Genomic DNA, 12,964 nt, shown 5'->3' on the forward strand with positions numbered 1-12,964 from the left:
ACAACCCTTACAACAATCCAATCAAAGCTACTACTGATACTGGAAAAGATGGAATCCTCAGTAGCTCTGTGGCAGTTTAATTTCATGACTTCCTTTCCTTTATTACATGTTGTATCTCCCCTACTGGAATATAAACTCCTTGAGGGGAAGGAATAGTTTATGTTATATTTCTCTTCCCATTTCTCTGCCTGGTATCAGTCATTTCATAAATTAAATGTTCATTCCTTCTTTCATGAATTCATTTTTGGAAGATTCTTAATTGCCTTCAGATTGATCTGAAAAGTGCATTAAATGGTCAAAGGATATGAACAGACAATGCTCAGGCGAAGAAATTGAAACTATTTCTAACCATATGAAAAGATGCTCCAAGTCATTATTAATCAGAGAAATGCAAATTAAGACAACTCTGAGATACCACTACACACCTGTCAGACTGGCTAGAATGACAGGGAAAGATAATGTGGAATGTTGGAGGAGATGTGGAAAAAAAGGGACAGTAATACATTCTTGGTGGAATTGTGAATACATCCAGCCATTCTGGCGAACAATTTGGAATTATGCTCAAAAAGTTAACAAACTGTGCATACCCTTTGATCCAGCAGTATTTCTACTGGGCTTATACCCCAAAGAGATCTTAAAGAAGGGAAAGGGGCCTATATGTGCAAAAATGTTTGTGGCAGGTCTCTTGTAGTGATGGATGCCCATCAATTGGAGAATGGCTGAATAAATTATGGTATATGATTGTTATGGAATATTATTGTTCTGTAAGAAATGACCAACAGGATGATTTCATAAAGGCCTAGAGAGACTTACATGAACTGATACTGAATGAAATGAGCAGGACCAGGAGATCATTATACATGGCAACAACAATACTATATGATGATCAATTCTGATGGACATGGCCATCTCCAGCAATGAGATGAACCAAATCAATTCCAATAGAGCAGTAATGAATTGAACCAGCTACGTGCAGCAAAAGAACTCTGGGAGATGACTATGAACCACTACATAGAATTCTCAATCCCTCTATTTTTGTCCTCCTGCATTTTTGATTTCCTTCACAGGCTAATAGTACACTATTTCAAAATCTGATTCTTTTTGTACAGCAAAATAACTGTTGGGATATGTATACTTATATTGTATTTAATTTATACTTTAACATATTTAACAAGTATTGGTCAAACTGCCATCGAGGGGGGGAGGGGATGGAGGGAAGCAGGGGAAAAACTGGAACAAAAGGTTCGGCAATTGTCAATGCTGTAAAATTACCATGCATATAACTTGTAAATAAAAAGCTATAATAAAAAAAAAGAGCATTAAAATAACAGTAAAAAGAAATAGTTTAAATTCTGATTTTACCACTTAGTACCTAACTGAACTTGGAAAAATCATTTATCTCTTTTTCTCAGATTTTCTATCAGTAAAACAGAAAAAAGGTTGATCTCTAAATTTATTAATCCTATGGTTATTCATCCTTTTGCTGAAGAATTATGTCTTCCAGGTCAGACACATGCCCACAAGTGCAGAGAGCCAGCAGATGATACTTCAAGGAGAGTGAGCTCACTGTAATCTCTCACCACTTCTCCTGCCCCTCCCACTCCATATCTCTATTGCACAAAACCTAACTGTTTAGGGATATAGAGATAGTCACTGTCAATCGGTCAGCAAGCATTTATTAAGTACCTACTATGAGTGGGCACTATGTTATGCACTGAGGATAGAAAGAAAAGCAAACATGCAGCCTGAGACCTCGAGAAATTCACAATCTAATGGGGAAGACAACATGCAAACAACTACATATGTGTTGGTGGAACAGCAACTGGAATTTAGATGTTCAACATTTTGAACTCAAGCATTACATTTTTTATTTCCAAAGTTAACCTGAGGCTTCTAAATTATATTAATGACTAGTAATTTTAAAATATTAAGTGAGCTAAATATTAATAAATATTTTTGCATTCATAATATACTAGTTAAAGAATAAAATTACTTATGAATTTGCAATGTAGTAGCTAACACAATGTAGACATATAAGATTAAAGGAAACATAATTATTTCAGACCCCAAAATGTTACAGCATAAGGTCTAATCCACTCCATAGCAATTCAAATTGTTTCAAACAACAGGGCATTTACCCAAGAAGGATATTCGACTGAGAAATAAATGATTTAGAGAATTTTATCCTCAGAAAGCCATCGCAACTTACGAAAGAAAGAATGGAGGAAGAAAGGGGGAGAGAGAGAGGTAGTGGAAAAGGAGAGAAATTAGAAGAAGAGAAAGACACTCAGAGCATGTAGCTAAAATAGCCTTCAGCTATTTCTGAATCCTTCCCTACAAAACATCTTTGCAACATGCTGCTGACATTAAAAACCTCCCTTGTGCTATAGTGAAACTCATTTTTTTCATTCAAGTACAATTTATCAGATAGTCAGGCCCTGAGGAGGAAGTTAATTTTATGAGCTTCGCAGCAATACTGTGATGCCATAGCTGTATTATAATTGAAATTTCAATATCCTCTCCGGAAAATGTATTGAGATTTTCAGAGAGGGCATAAGTGGCTGTTGTTTTTACATCAGTAGGCCCTCCCTTCCTGAAATTACTTTGAAATCTATTTTCTACTGTTTCCCCTCTCCAAAATCTTGTGGGTATACTTCTTGCTTGGAAGAGGTTAAAAAAAAAAAGTCACTGAATAGGCTGAAAAGGGAACAACTTTTTCCTTTGAGTTTTTTCCTACTCCTATTCTTTAAAAACAAACTATGATATTGTGACCATTGAAAAAGGGAAAGACATCTTATTTTCTCTTGAAATAGCAGAATACAGGTCTCTGCATCAGTCTAATATTACTGTACATACCAGAGATTACTTAGGATGATTTGTTAGATACAAAACAGATACTAAAAAAAAGATGTGATTTAAACCAAGTACACATTATCCAGGGGTGCCAAAACAGCTTGGGATACTAGAGGCTTATACATTGTTTCAGAAAGGAAAAAAATCCAACACACAGATATTAATATATCACACAACATAAAATTATTCTTAATAAATAAGAATAAATTCTCTCCAATTGTTAGAGATGGATCTGTGAGCTCAAGGGGGAGTAGTAAGTACTTCCCTTCAATGGTGTATATCACAACCCATCCTTATCTTGTAATTCTATGTTACTTCTATTCAGGTCTGCCTATAAAGATACCACGAGGGATCCACTCTATGTGCTAAGTGAGGTCCCTGCTCTAGGTCTGAATGTAGCACTTGCTCTAAGACATCTCTTTGATTAGATTCCCCTGTATAATTTTTCAGTAGAAATTTTCTGTAGTCTATTTCTGCCCACCAAATGTCCCTCCATTGTGTAAAAGCAGGGAATTATGACTCTAATTCTTCAGAAATTATGTTATTTTGTGTTTTCTGGCCATGTAGCATCACAGAATAAGTACTAAATGCATAGGAATAAAAAGTATTATTAATAAACAAAAAGACATGTACAAATAACTAAATAAAGACTTCATCTATCCATCTGGGTATGTCTACAGGCAATACCCAATGTATTCTGTACATATCTTAACATACAGATAGGTTTCTATACATTTTCATATCAAAAGTATAAGTAGTTAATATCTGATACGATATGAATTGAAATTAAGAACTAATATACCTTCAAAGACTACTCGAAGAATCATTCATGATTTGAGTTGTATTAAAAATTATTAATAGACAATTTTTATTTGACTTAGTTTTATAAGCTAAAAAAGTAAGGAAAATATATTTACACATATTAGTTAAAATGAGTTCACTGATAAAGGCTGGCCAATCAACAATTAGACACATGAGAGGAGACTGCCAGTCTTTACAATGAAAAGTTAATTCATTGCTTTTAAATGAGAAGTTTTTGTCTTATTATTGAAGAGAGGAATTAGGAATTATTAGGTAAGAAGGAGAAACTTATTCTCTCTGGCTCTCTTTTTGAGTCTCGGTCTATCTCTATCACTCTATGTCTCTGTCTCTCTCCTTTCTTTCTCTCCCCTCTCTTCTCCCTATTATTAAAAGAGAGACTTAAATGAAGATTTTCAAGCCACTGTGTGTAAACTAGGGGAGCCTATTTTGTAGAACATTATTTAACACTCTGTAAAATCTGAAGCAGGCTCTACCACCTTGGGATGACTGTTAGGTACAATAAAAATGATATAGGATTGTTTTGTATTTGCAGACAGAGACACCCATTCATTAAAGCTCAAGATACATCACGGCAGAACCATTATTAAAGCCATTGTTGCTGCTTTTTCAAATGTACCAATCTGTCAAGTAACCTCCTTTCTTTTTAACTCATGCTGCTACACAAATGGCATCGCTGTCCCAATAAGATTGGTGTTGTGCTGAATGTAATTGCAGAAGCCAGTTCACAGGGCCCTAATTAATTTCTTCATAAACTATACATTAAAGAAAAGTGAAAGCATCACTCAAAGATATAGTTGTGTGGGTAACCTTGAATAGTTCTTACATATTGGGTACTTTTTTGAGGTTAAAAAGGTTTTTAATGGGTTTTCTGCAAGAAAATTCCCCATATGAAATGAATGGGAATGCTGCCAGAAAAAGGACAGATGAACTAGAGCCACACATCATCTTTACAATATGGATTAATTTGTGAAATTCATTGTAGCAACTATGTAAGAAGAGAGCTTCTACACAATCTATCCGTCTCCATTTACTTGGAACACTTAACATTAATTCCTCTTTCCTATTTCGACCATATTTTATTAGCCAAACTATTTAAAAGTGCATAGTAAGGTGAACTTTCACTGAGGAATTAAGCACTAACTCGTGACAAAGCAGTTATTATCATGAGATAATTGACCTTATTTGAGACTTAAGCATCCTGAGGCAAAGTTGAGTGTACTTAATCCAGGCAGGTTAATTATCTAGTGATTACAGTGCTTTGAAAGGTATTACTGCTAAGAACCATTTACAAAATGAGACTCCTAAAAAAACTTCTTAATTTAATAAAAATTAAAGGCAAGGAAAATAATCAAGTTCTCTAGTCATGTATTACTGGATAATGACTGTATAGCTTCATTACCGTTTTGGTACCAATAGAAATATAATTCCCTTTAGGTGTGCTGAATGTCCTTAAGGAAATTTATTATATGGGCATTCAGTTAAGAAGTAGATGACTTGTGGCAAAGCAGATTTAGACTGCAGATTACAAAGTTTTAAGACACAAATCAAAAATCTAAATCTGTTTTTCTTCTTCCCTTCTTCAAGTATGATGACAGCTAGAGCTTAATCCAGAATAATGAATTGTTAATACAGAGGCTGTCTGTGATCATCACTTTTTAGTTCAATTTGACAAACATTAATTAAGGGAACTATGGATATGGTCTCACACATGTTTTTCTTATATGATAATCTATAAATTAGATCATTTTGCAGTGCTTGGATTTTTTTTTTTTTTTTTTTGGTGACATACGGAATTTAAATAGTAAACTATTTAATATGTAGCAAATACTCAAATTTGATAGAGCATTAATGAATCTCTATTCAATATCTATTTTCCCTGGGACTATTTCAGGTTTCACTCAGTATTATTAACAAAAAAAATTTTTTTCCATGATCTATGGTTCCATAAGAAAGATAGCTTTTTCTACCTTGGGCCACCTAACAGATCACAGGAGGGATACTGGCAAAACCAAGTGACACAGGGTGGATGCTGTGTGAATATCTTCAAAGTACAGAAGAGGACAAGACAATGCAAAAGAATGAACAGACCAGAGTTTGAGAAGACAATAAATATGTGATCTGCTAAACCTTGGATTTTCTGAGTAAATGATTACTTAGCATAATGAACTTTTATAACTGGAAATAATTTAAAGTCATGTTATACAGATGAGAATTCAGGCTTAAATACAAGTATATACATAAAACTGCACAATTAACTAGAGGCAGATTAGAATCCATGTCACCTAAATCTTTGCAAAACGTCATATTTACTTCCCACCTCTGCAAATCTGTAATTTAAATTTAATTATTTTACTATTAAAAAGATCTTTTGTGGAAATCAACAGAATGCCCCAAATTTCTAATAATATTAAAATTAAGTACATCTAAATTTGACAATTTTTTTGGTACTTAAGGAAATATCAATATATACTTACTACTCTCCCTGCAGATTCTTAAAATAAAACAAAATTAAAATTGAATTGCAAGGATATAAAATAAAAACAAAGAGTTATATAGAATTGATCGTTCAGTCAACAAGCATTTTATAAGTGCTTATAATGTGCCAGAATTGGGTTAAGCTCTGGGGATGTAAAGAAAGGCAAAAAACATGGTCCCTGTCCTCAAGGAACTGATGTTATAATGAAAAAAAAAAAAAAAAAGACAGCACAGAAATATCTATATTAAACATGTACTCCATGTGAATGTCAATGTGCTACCAGTAAATGTCAGATACTGGGAAGAGAAAGGCCTAAAAACGGCCACCTGCTGAGTAGGTGACAATCTATTGGAAGATGCTCTTGGAACTGGGGAAAACTGGAACAGCTCTTATGCAATAGGCTCTGAGCTCATTCTTGAAAAGGTGAGGAGGAAAAAGCTGTAGACATGCAAGACGGCCAGCCCAAAACATGGATGAATGTGGTGGGTGAAGAAGAGCTAGCAGGCCAGGAAAGCTGGATTTTTGGAATGTGTAGGGGAGGAAGAAGCAGATTGGAAACGTGGGAAGCGGCCAAGTTGGGAAGGGCTTTACATACAAAAGGAGAATTTTCTCTTTCACCCTGACAGGGAGGTCCCTCTGTTCTAAGTACAAGGTGATGGGGTCCAATCTGCCTGATGCAGCATGACTCTGAATGGGGAGATTCCCAACTCAAGCCGAGGCAGTAGTATTCACTTTAGTAGTCCAGAGGTAATGGGAGCCTTCCTTATGTGGGAGATGTCATAAAGATATAAGGGATAAGACCTGACAATAGATTAAATATAGGAAGTGAATGGGAGCAAGTGGCTGAGGATAATCTTGAGGTTGTAAGCCTCAGACAGGTTGTAAGACTGAGAGGAAGGTGGCAGCTTCAATGATAATATGGACGTTAGGAAGAACATCTAACATCTTAAGACAAAAAGGGAGGGGGCTACTTGCCTAAAAAACTGCTGGTATCAGTGATACATTTTTATAATTCATACTAATTCTCAATGTCAATATGTCCCACCACCACTATTACAAGTGAGGGAGGGTTTTGTAGGGTCCCATTCATGATGCACAAATATCTTTCATCCTAAGGCTGGCAGGAAAAAAACATCTAGAACGCATATTAAAATGTGAACCACTCAAATTTATCCTTCTGGGAGACTGAAGGAAGAACTGGGTAGGAAGGAAAGGAAGAGCAATGTTTTATCAATCAAGTTTTATCATAACTCAAATCTCTGAAGCTACTTATTCCAAATGGGGCTTTTAAGGCTGCAAATAAGACAAACTTTTTTTTTTTTAAACAAACATCAATTTGATATAAGATATATCCCAAGGAAGCTAAAAATTCAAGGACCATAGCATTTTATATGTAGAAAAACTCATAGAGAGATCATGTGCTTTAAATTGCTTCACTTGAAAGATAGCAGGGGCTCAGTGGAGCAGGTCCCAACATGTGCTCTTTCCAGCATGCAACATCACCTCTTGTCTAAATATGCTCTATAAAATAAACATAAAATACATATTGCCCAACGATTTATCTGGAAAAGTAAATGAGATCCAGTCTGATTTTGTAAGTAGTATGAAAAGAATTTAAGTTTAATACTTCAAACTCAGGTGTTAATGGGTAAGAATAATCAAAATGAAGAAATTTAATGGGAATTCATAACAGGTCAACATCTAATAAAGTCCCCAGAAACATATGGATATCTTATCAAAACATTGAAGAGACCATGAGCTCCTGACAGTTCTGCCCCCAAGACACAAGCTATTGGGTTCTCCTAGTGATTAATTAATTTATAAGTAATAAAAGCAAAATAGCTGGGCTAAAAAATTTGAAAATCTCACATTAAAAAGCAGCAAACAAACAAAATACATCCAACAGTTTTTAGCCTAGAGATACATGATTTCAATTGACAGTGTAGGAAGAGCAGAAAAGTGGGCTGAAGTTAGAAGTAGTTAAGAACATAGGTTCAAATCTGGGCTTTAACAGTTACTACTTGTTTTATCTTGAACAAGCTACATCTCTGGGTATCAGTTTCCTCATCCACAAAATGAGAGAATTGAACTAACTCTAGTATCTAAATAGAGGAATTTAGCATTCCAGGAGCCCTTTATCCCTGAGTAATTTCCTAAATATTCATCATAAACAGTCAAGTCTGTTCAATTTTTCCTTTATGGTCCATCCATTCTCTCTACTTGGACGTCTTTCCTATTTCAAGTTTAAACTCTTGGAATAGTCTTCTAATGATTTCTGGCCCACCTTCCACAGAGCTGGCTTTACTAAGACACAGGCCTGACCTCAGAGTCCTCAAAAATCTTCAGTGGTTCTCTATTGCCTCTAAGATGAAATACAGAAAAAAACCGCTGAGTTAACAACAATTACCCTCCTTGAACAGTCTCTATGTGGATCATAAGAGTCCTGTAAGAAGTCCGCTTCCCTGGTTTTTCATTTCCTTCAAATATGTGCCTTTGTACCAGGCAGTTGGTCTTCCAAGTCTAAAATGCTCTCATCTCCTTACCTCCAATTCATGGGATATCTATCTCCTACACAGAAATCAAGGGTTACTCTCTGAAGGAGATTTTTTGTATTCTTTTATAGTTACTTGTATTCTTTCCCTATTGAAATTACTTTGTGTAAGTTGGGGGGAAAGGGATTTTTGGCTTTCTGAATTTAACAAATAATAAATAAAACAGGCATCTACATCTACACCCACACGCCCACACAAAGGAGGACTTCAGAAGTACATATTGAAAATTTTAAAATAACAAAGACTAAATTAAGGTAAATTTACCACATCACACCTAAGACTACAATAACTTTTTTTTGGTCAAGTTAGTCTTTATTAGCATAACAAGACTCCTAAAGGACAATTTAAAGTAAACAAACCAACAGATACATATATTTTTTTAAAAAGATAACTTACGGTTTCATTTCCAAAAAGGATGTCAACATAAGGCATAACTTTCATCATTGGTTCCTTGAAGAATTGACTAATAAATGGAGCAGAAAGATTCAAAGTGAAGATCTTATTGCTTTCAGAAGCTTGGCGAGCTATTTTTAATATAGATTCTGGTGAAACAGTAAGAAAAAAGCCCTGTAGATTAAAAAAAAAAAAAGCAGGGAAGAAAGTTAAAAACCATAGCTTGAAGAAAGCCACTTCCAATAAGTGAATGAGCCATTAGACTCATGACCTATTCAAAACACAAAACATTTTAAAACCACATTGCTATATCAGTTACACCAAAGTCAGAGCAGGCAATAGATTATGATACCTGAATGCTGTTTTATGGGTGAAACTTTTCCATGATTAAGGTTCACAATATAAAACTTTTCTTATTTATTACATTGGTTAAGATGTGGTTGGGGTCTGAAAAATTTGGGTTGAAACACAAAGTATAAAAAACTTGTTAAATTCAATTCAAAGCGGGAGTTACTTATAAATGTGAAATCAGAAAGATAAGAAGTCATACAGCCAATCATTTGGGTCAACCAAACTTGGTATAGGTTTCCACACTGCTTTATGGATCAGTAACTAAGAAAATAGAGATAGGAGACTGACCTTTTTATTAAAGGTCCTTGGGCAATTATTTTGAGATTGTATAAGGAATATTGTGCTAAACATATTGGCTTGTGACTGGAGACAAGTCATTAACTTCTCAGTATCCAGGAAACATACTAGAAATAAAAGTGAAGAACAATTACTTATCTTCACTGGTAGAGGAAGTTTCCTTACTGCAATGTCCCTATAGCAATGCATTTACAGGTATACTCCAACGCTCGTGGAAAAAAATATATATATATTATACAATTATATAGTCTAAGAAACACTAAATCAGGAATAGAATATATAAACAACATTCTGTTTCATAATATATCCACGAATCCAAATAGCAGTGGAAAAGCCACAGGTACAAGAATAACCAAAAAACATATTATTAAGTACCTACTTTACAGAAAACACAAAAGCATGCAATAGTAAAGGTTCAATTCAATTCAATAAACATTTATTAAGTGGCTTGTTCCCACTTAGCAAGGGGATGTATTAACAAATAGCTACAGTGGATAATATTACACAAGAGCTTGAAATGAGGGGATTAAGGAAAATTTTGGATGAGGTTGGGTTGGCGCACATCATGGGTGGCATCAGATTAGCAAAACTGACATCAAGGAGAAAATGAAAAATGTAAAGGAGCTGGGATTAAACACATATACACTAATGCATTCTTGGTGGAGCTATGACCAGGTCTAGTCATTCTGGAAAGAATTTAGATTTTTACCTAAAAATTAAATTTTGACTCTAAGATATCATTCAGGCAAAACTCCAAAGAAATCAAACAAACAAACAAACAAAAAAAGACCCATAAAATCACAAATATTTATAACAGCTCTTTAAGGTAGCAAAGAACTAGAAACTAATGGAATGTTCATAAATTGGTGAATGGCTAAACAAATTGTGGTATATGAACATGATGGAATATGTTTATGCTATCAGAAATTATAAATCGATATTTTTAGAGAAACTTGGGAAGACCTGTATTAACCGATGCAGAGCAAAGTAAGAATCTGGAGAACAATTTATTAAAAAATAACATTTGAAAGGCAGACTTTGAAAGACTTAAGAATTCTGATGAGTATAGTGACCAGCTATAATTCCAGAGGATGAATGATGAGATGTTACTCATGCCCCTGCCAGAAAAGAGATGGACTCAGATTAGGGTTGAAACATGGTTTTAGATATGGTCAATATGGGAATTATGTTTTACTCTGATATAAGGACTTATTACAAGGTGGTTTTTTTTTCCTTTTTTTCTTTTTTCAACAGAGAGGTAGGTAGGAAAAAAGTAGATTTTTGTTGATTGAAAATAATTTTTTAAAGTAAGAAGAACTTTAAGTTATAACTAAGAATTGAAGAGAGAAAGGATAAAAAGGGCATTTCAGACAAATGGAAAAGCACAAAGAGGTAGGAGAGCTTAAAACATATTTGGGAAAGGAGAATGTAGTTATCAAGTTGTCTGGTACATGTAGTATATGGGCAACAATTATATCATAAAAAGTTGGGAAAAAAGTTTGATGTCAGAGTATGGTAGGCCTTTCATGCAATGCAGGAGAATATTAGATTTGTCTGGTAAATAAATTAAAGTTCCTAAGATGAATGAACAAAGTACTGACAACCACAACTGAAAGCATTATTAAGGATAAACAGGGAGTGGGTAGCAGGAAGCAGTAGAGGCAAGAAGATTTTGCGTAATAGTCAAGTATTACATTCATTAATTAAAGCTTATCCAATTACTCCCCAATTGATGGCATCCCCTCAATTTTCAATGTTTTGCTAATATAAAAAGTGCTGCTATAAATATTTTTTTTATGATTTCTTTGGGATAAAGACCTATTACAGCTATTATATTGATTAATATTACAAAAAAATTAAGTAATAAATGTGGGAGAGAATGCAGGAAAATTGGGACAATAATTTACTGCAAGTAGAATTGTGATCAGATCCAATTAATTTGAAACTAAGACTAAAGGACAACAAAATGGCATATCCTTTGACATAGACTTCTTTACAAAAGAGCTGGACTCAGGTTGTGGAACACTGCATATTACAATAACTCGTCAATATGTCTGTATTACTAAACTATCTTTTCCCCTCTTTTTTATTCTTTATTATTAAAGATGGTTCCCTAGGAAAATCCTGGAAAATGCAGATGATGTAAAAATTAAAAATATAAATAAATTTATGTTTTTAAAAAAAAGGGAGAGAAGAATGGGTAAATTCATACTTAGAAATATGAAAGTGAAGTTGGTCAGTCGGTCATGTGACAATGAGCAATGATAATGAAAGTCAGAAATGACAATGAAAGTCAGAAGGAGGAGCAGACTTCTGAATCTGAGGTCTGTTACAGACTTACAGATGGAGATGCCTCCCCTTCCTGGCAGTAACTAATTTGAAGATGGAGATCAGAAAGAGATGTCAGGATTTGAAATAAGGATGAGGGAAACCACTGAGATGGTCACGGGAGTCACAGAAGTAAATAAAATTGCTAAGGAAGGAATTTAAAGAGAAAGGGGATCTGAACAGATCGTTTAGGAACAACCAATATATTAACAAATTGGGAAGAAAATTATGAGTTAGCAAAATGGTTGGAGAAGGAAGAGTTGAATAAATGAAAAGATAAACCATACAGGGTGGTATCTCAGAAGCCAGAGCAGCAAGGACCACCTCTGGGAGGTGGAATTGGGAGTTGTAGAAAAGCCAAGGATGATGAAATCCCCAAAATAAAGAGGGGAAGGCAATTAGGCTGGGAAATTAGGAGGTCACTGCAATGCTTGAGAGAATAGTTTTAATAGAGTGATAAAGATAGAAGCACATTAGTAAGCAGTTGTTTCCTCTCTGTTATGATAAGAGTTTATTTCATTTTTTTGTGCTATACCCAATGAGTTCAAAAAATCAGATAAAAATTAGGAGTGGAAGAAGGGGAAGCAATTCTTTTAAAATATCAATAAAATAGTCTCTTGATGACCAAAATACTGAAGTCGGGAGAATGAGATTCACTTTGCTATTTAGAAGCTTCATTTTTTTGCATTTATAAGAGTTCATTCATATGAACAGGTCATTTGTTCCAATTCTTTAAAGGATTTAATGCCTCACAAATGCCAAGAAATCGACAACAGATTTTATAATAGAGATAATAATTTTAAACTAAAACAATGTTAACATTATTTCTAATAACCATTAAGACAATAGTTCCTTATTAGTACTGTATATAATTTAACCTTAGATTTATGAT

General features: G+C 34.2%; 1 protein-coding gene across 3 annotated transcripts in view; it reads right to left on the reverse strand.

Annotated features, from left to right (window-relative positions):
- Window positions 1-12,964, reverse strand: part of ADK (adenosine kinase) — a 618,595-nt gene that overhangs the window by 132,342 nt on the left and 473,289 nt on the right. For 2 of the 3 annotated variants that reach the window (XM_031949471.1, XM_031949473.1), the window contains exon 7: window positions 9,100-9,270. The exons of the other annotated variant lie outside the window; for it this stretch is intronic. In XM_031949471.1, coding sequence (XP_031805331.1) covers window positions 9,100-9,270 — 171 coding nt within the window. The remainder of the gene's footprint in view (window positions 1-9,099; window positions 9,271-12,964) is intronic. 3 annotated transcript variants of the gene reach the window in all.

The sequence above is a fragment of the Sarcophilus harrisii genome, chromosome 2, assembly GCF_902635505.1.
Source record: "Sarcophilus harrisii chromosome 2, mSarHar1.11, whole genome shotgun sequence".
Lineage (NCBI taxonomy): Eukaryota > Metazoa > Chordata > Mammalia > Dasyuromorphia > Dasyuridae > Sarcophilus > Sarcophilus harrisii.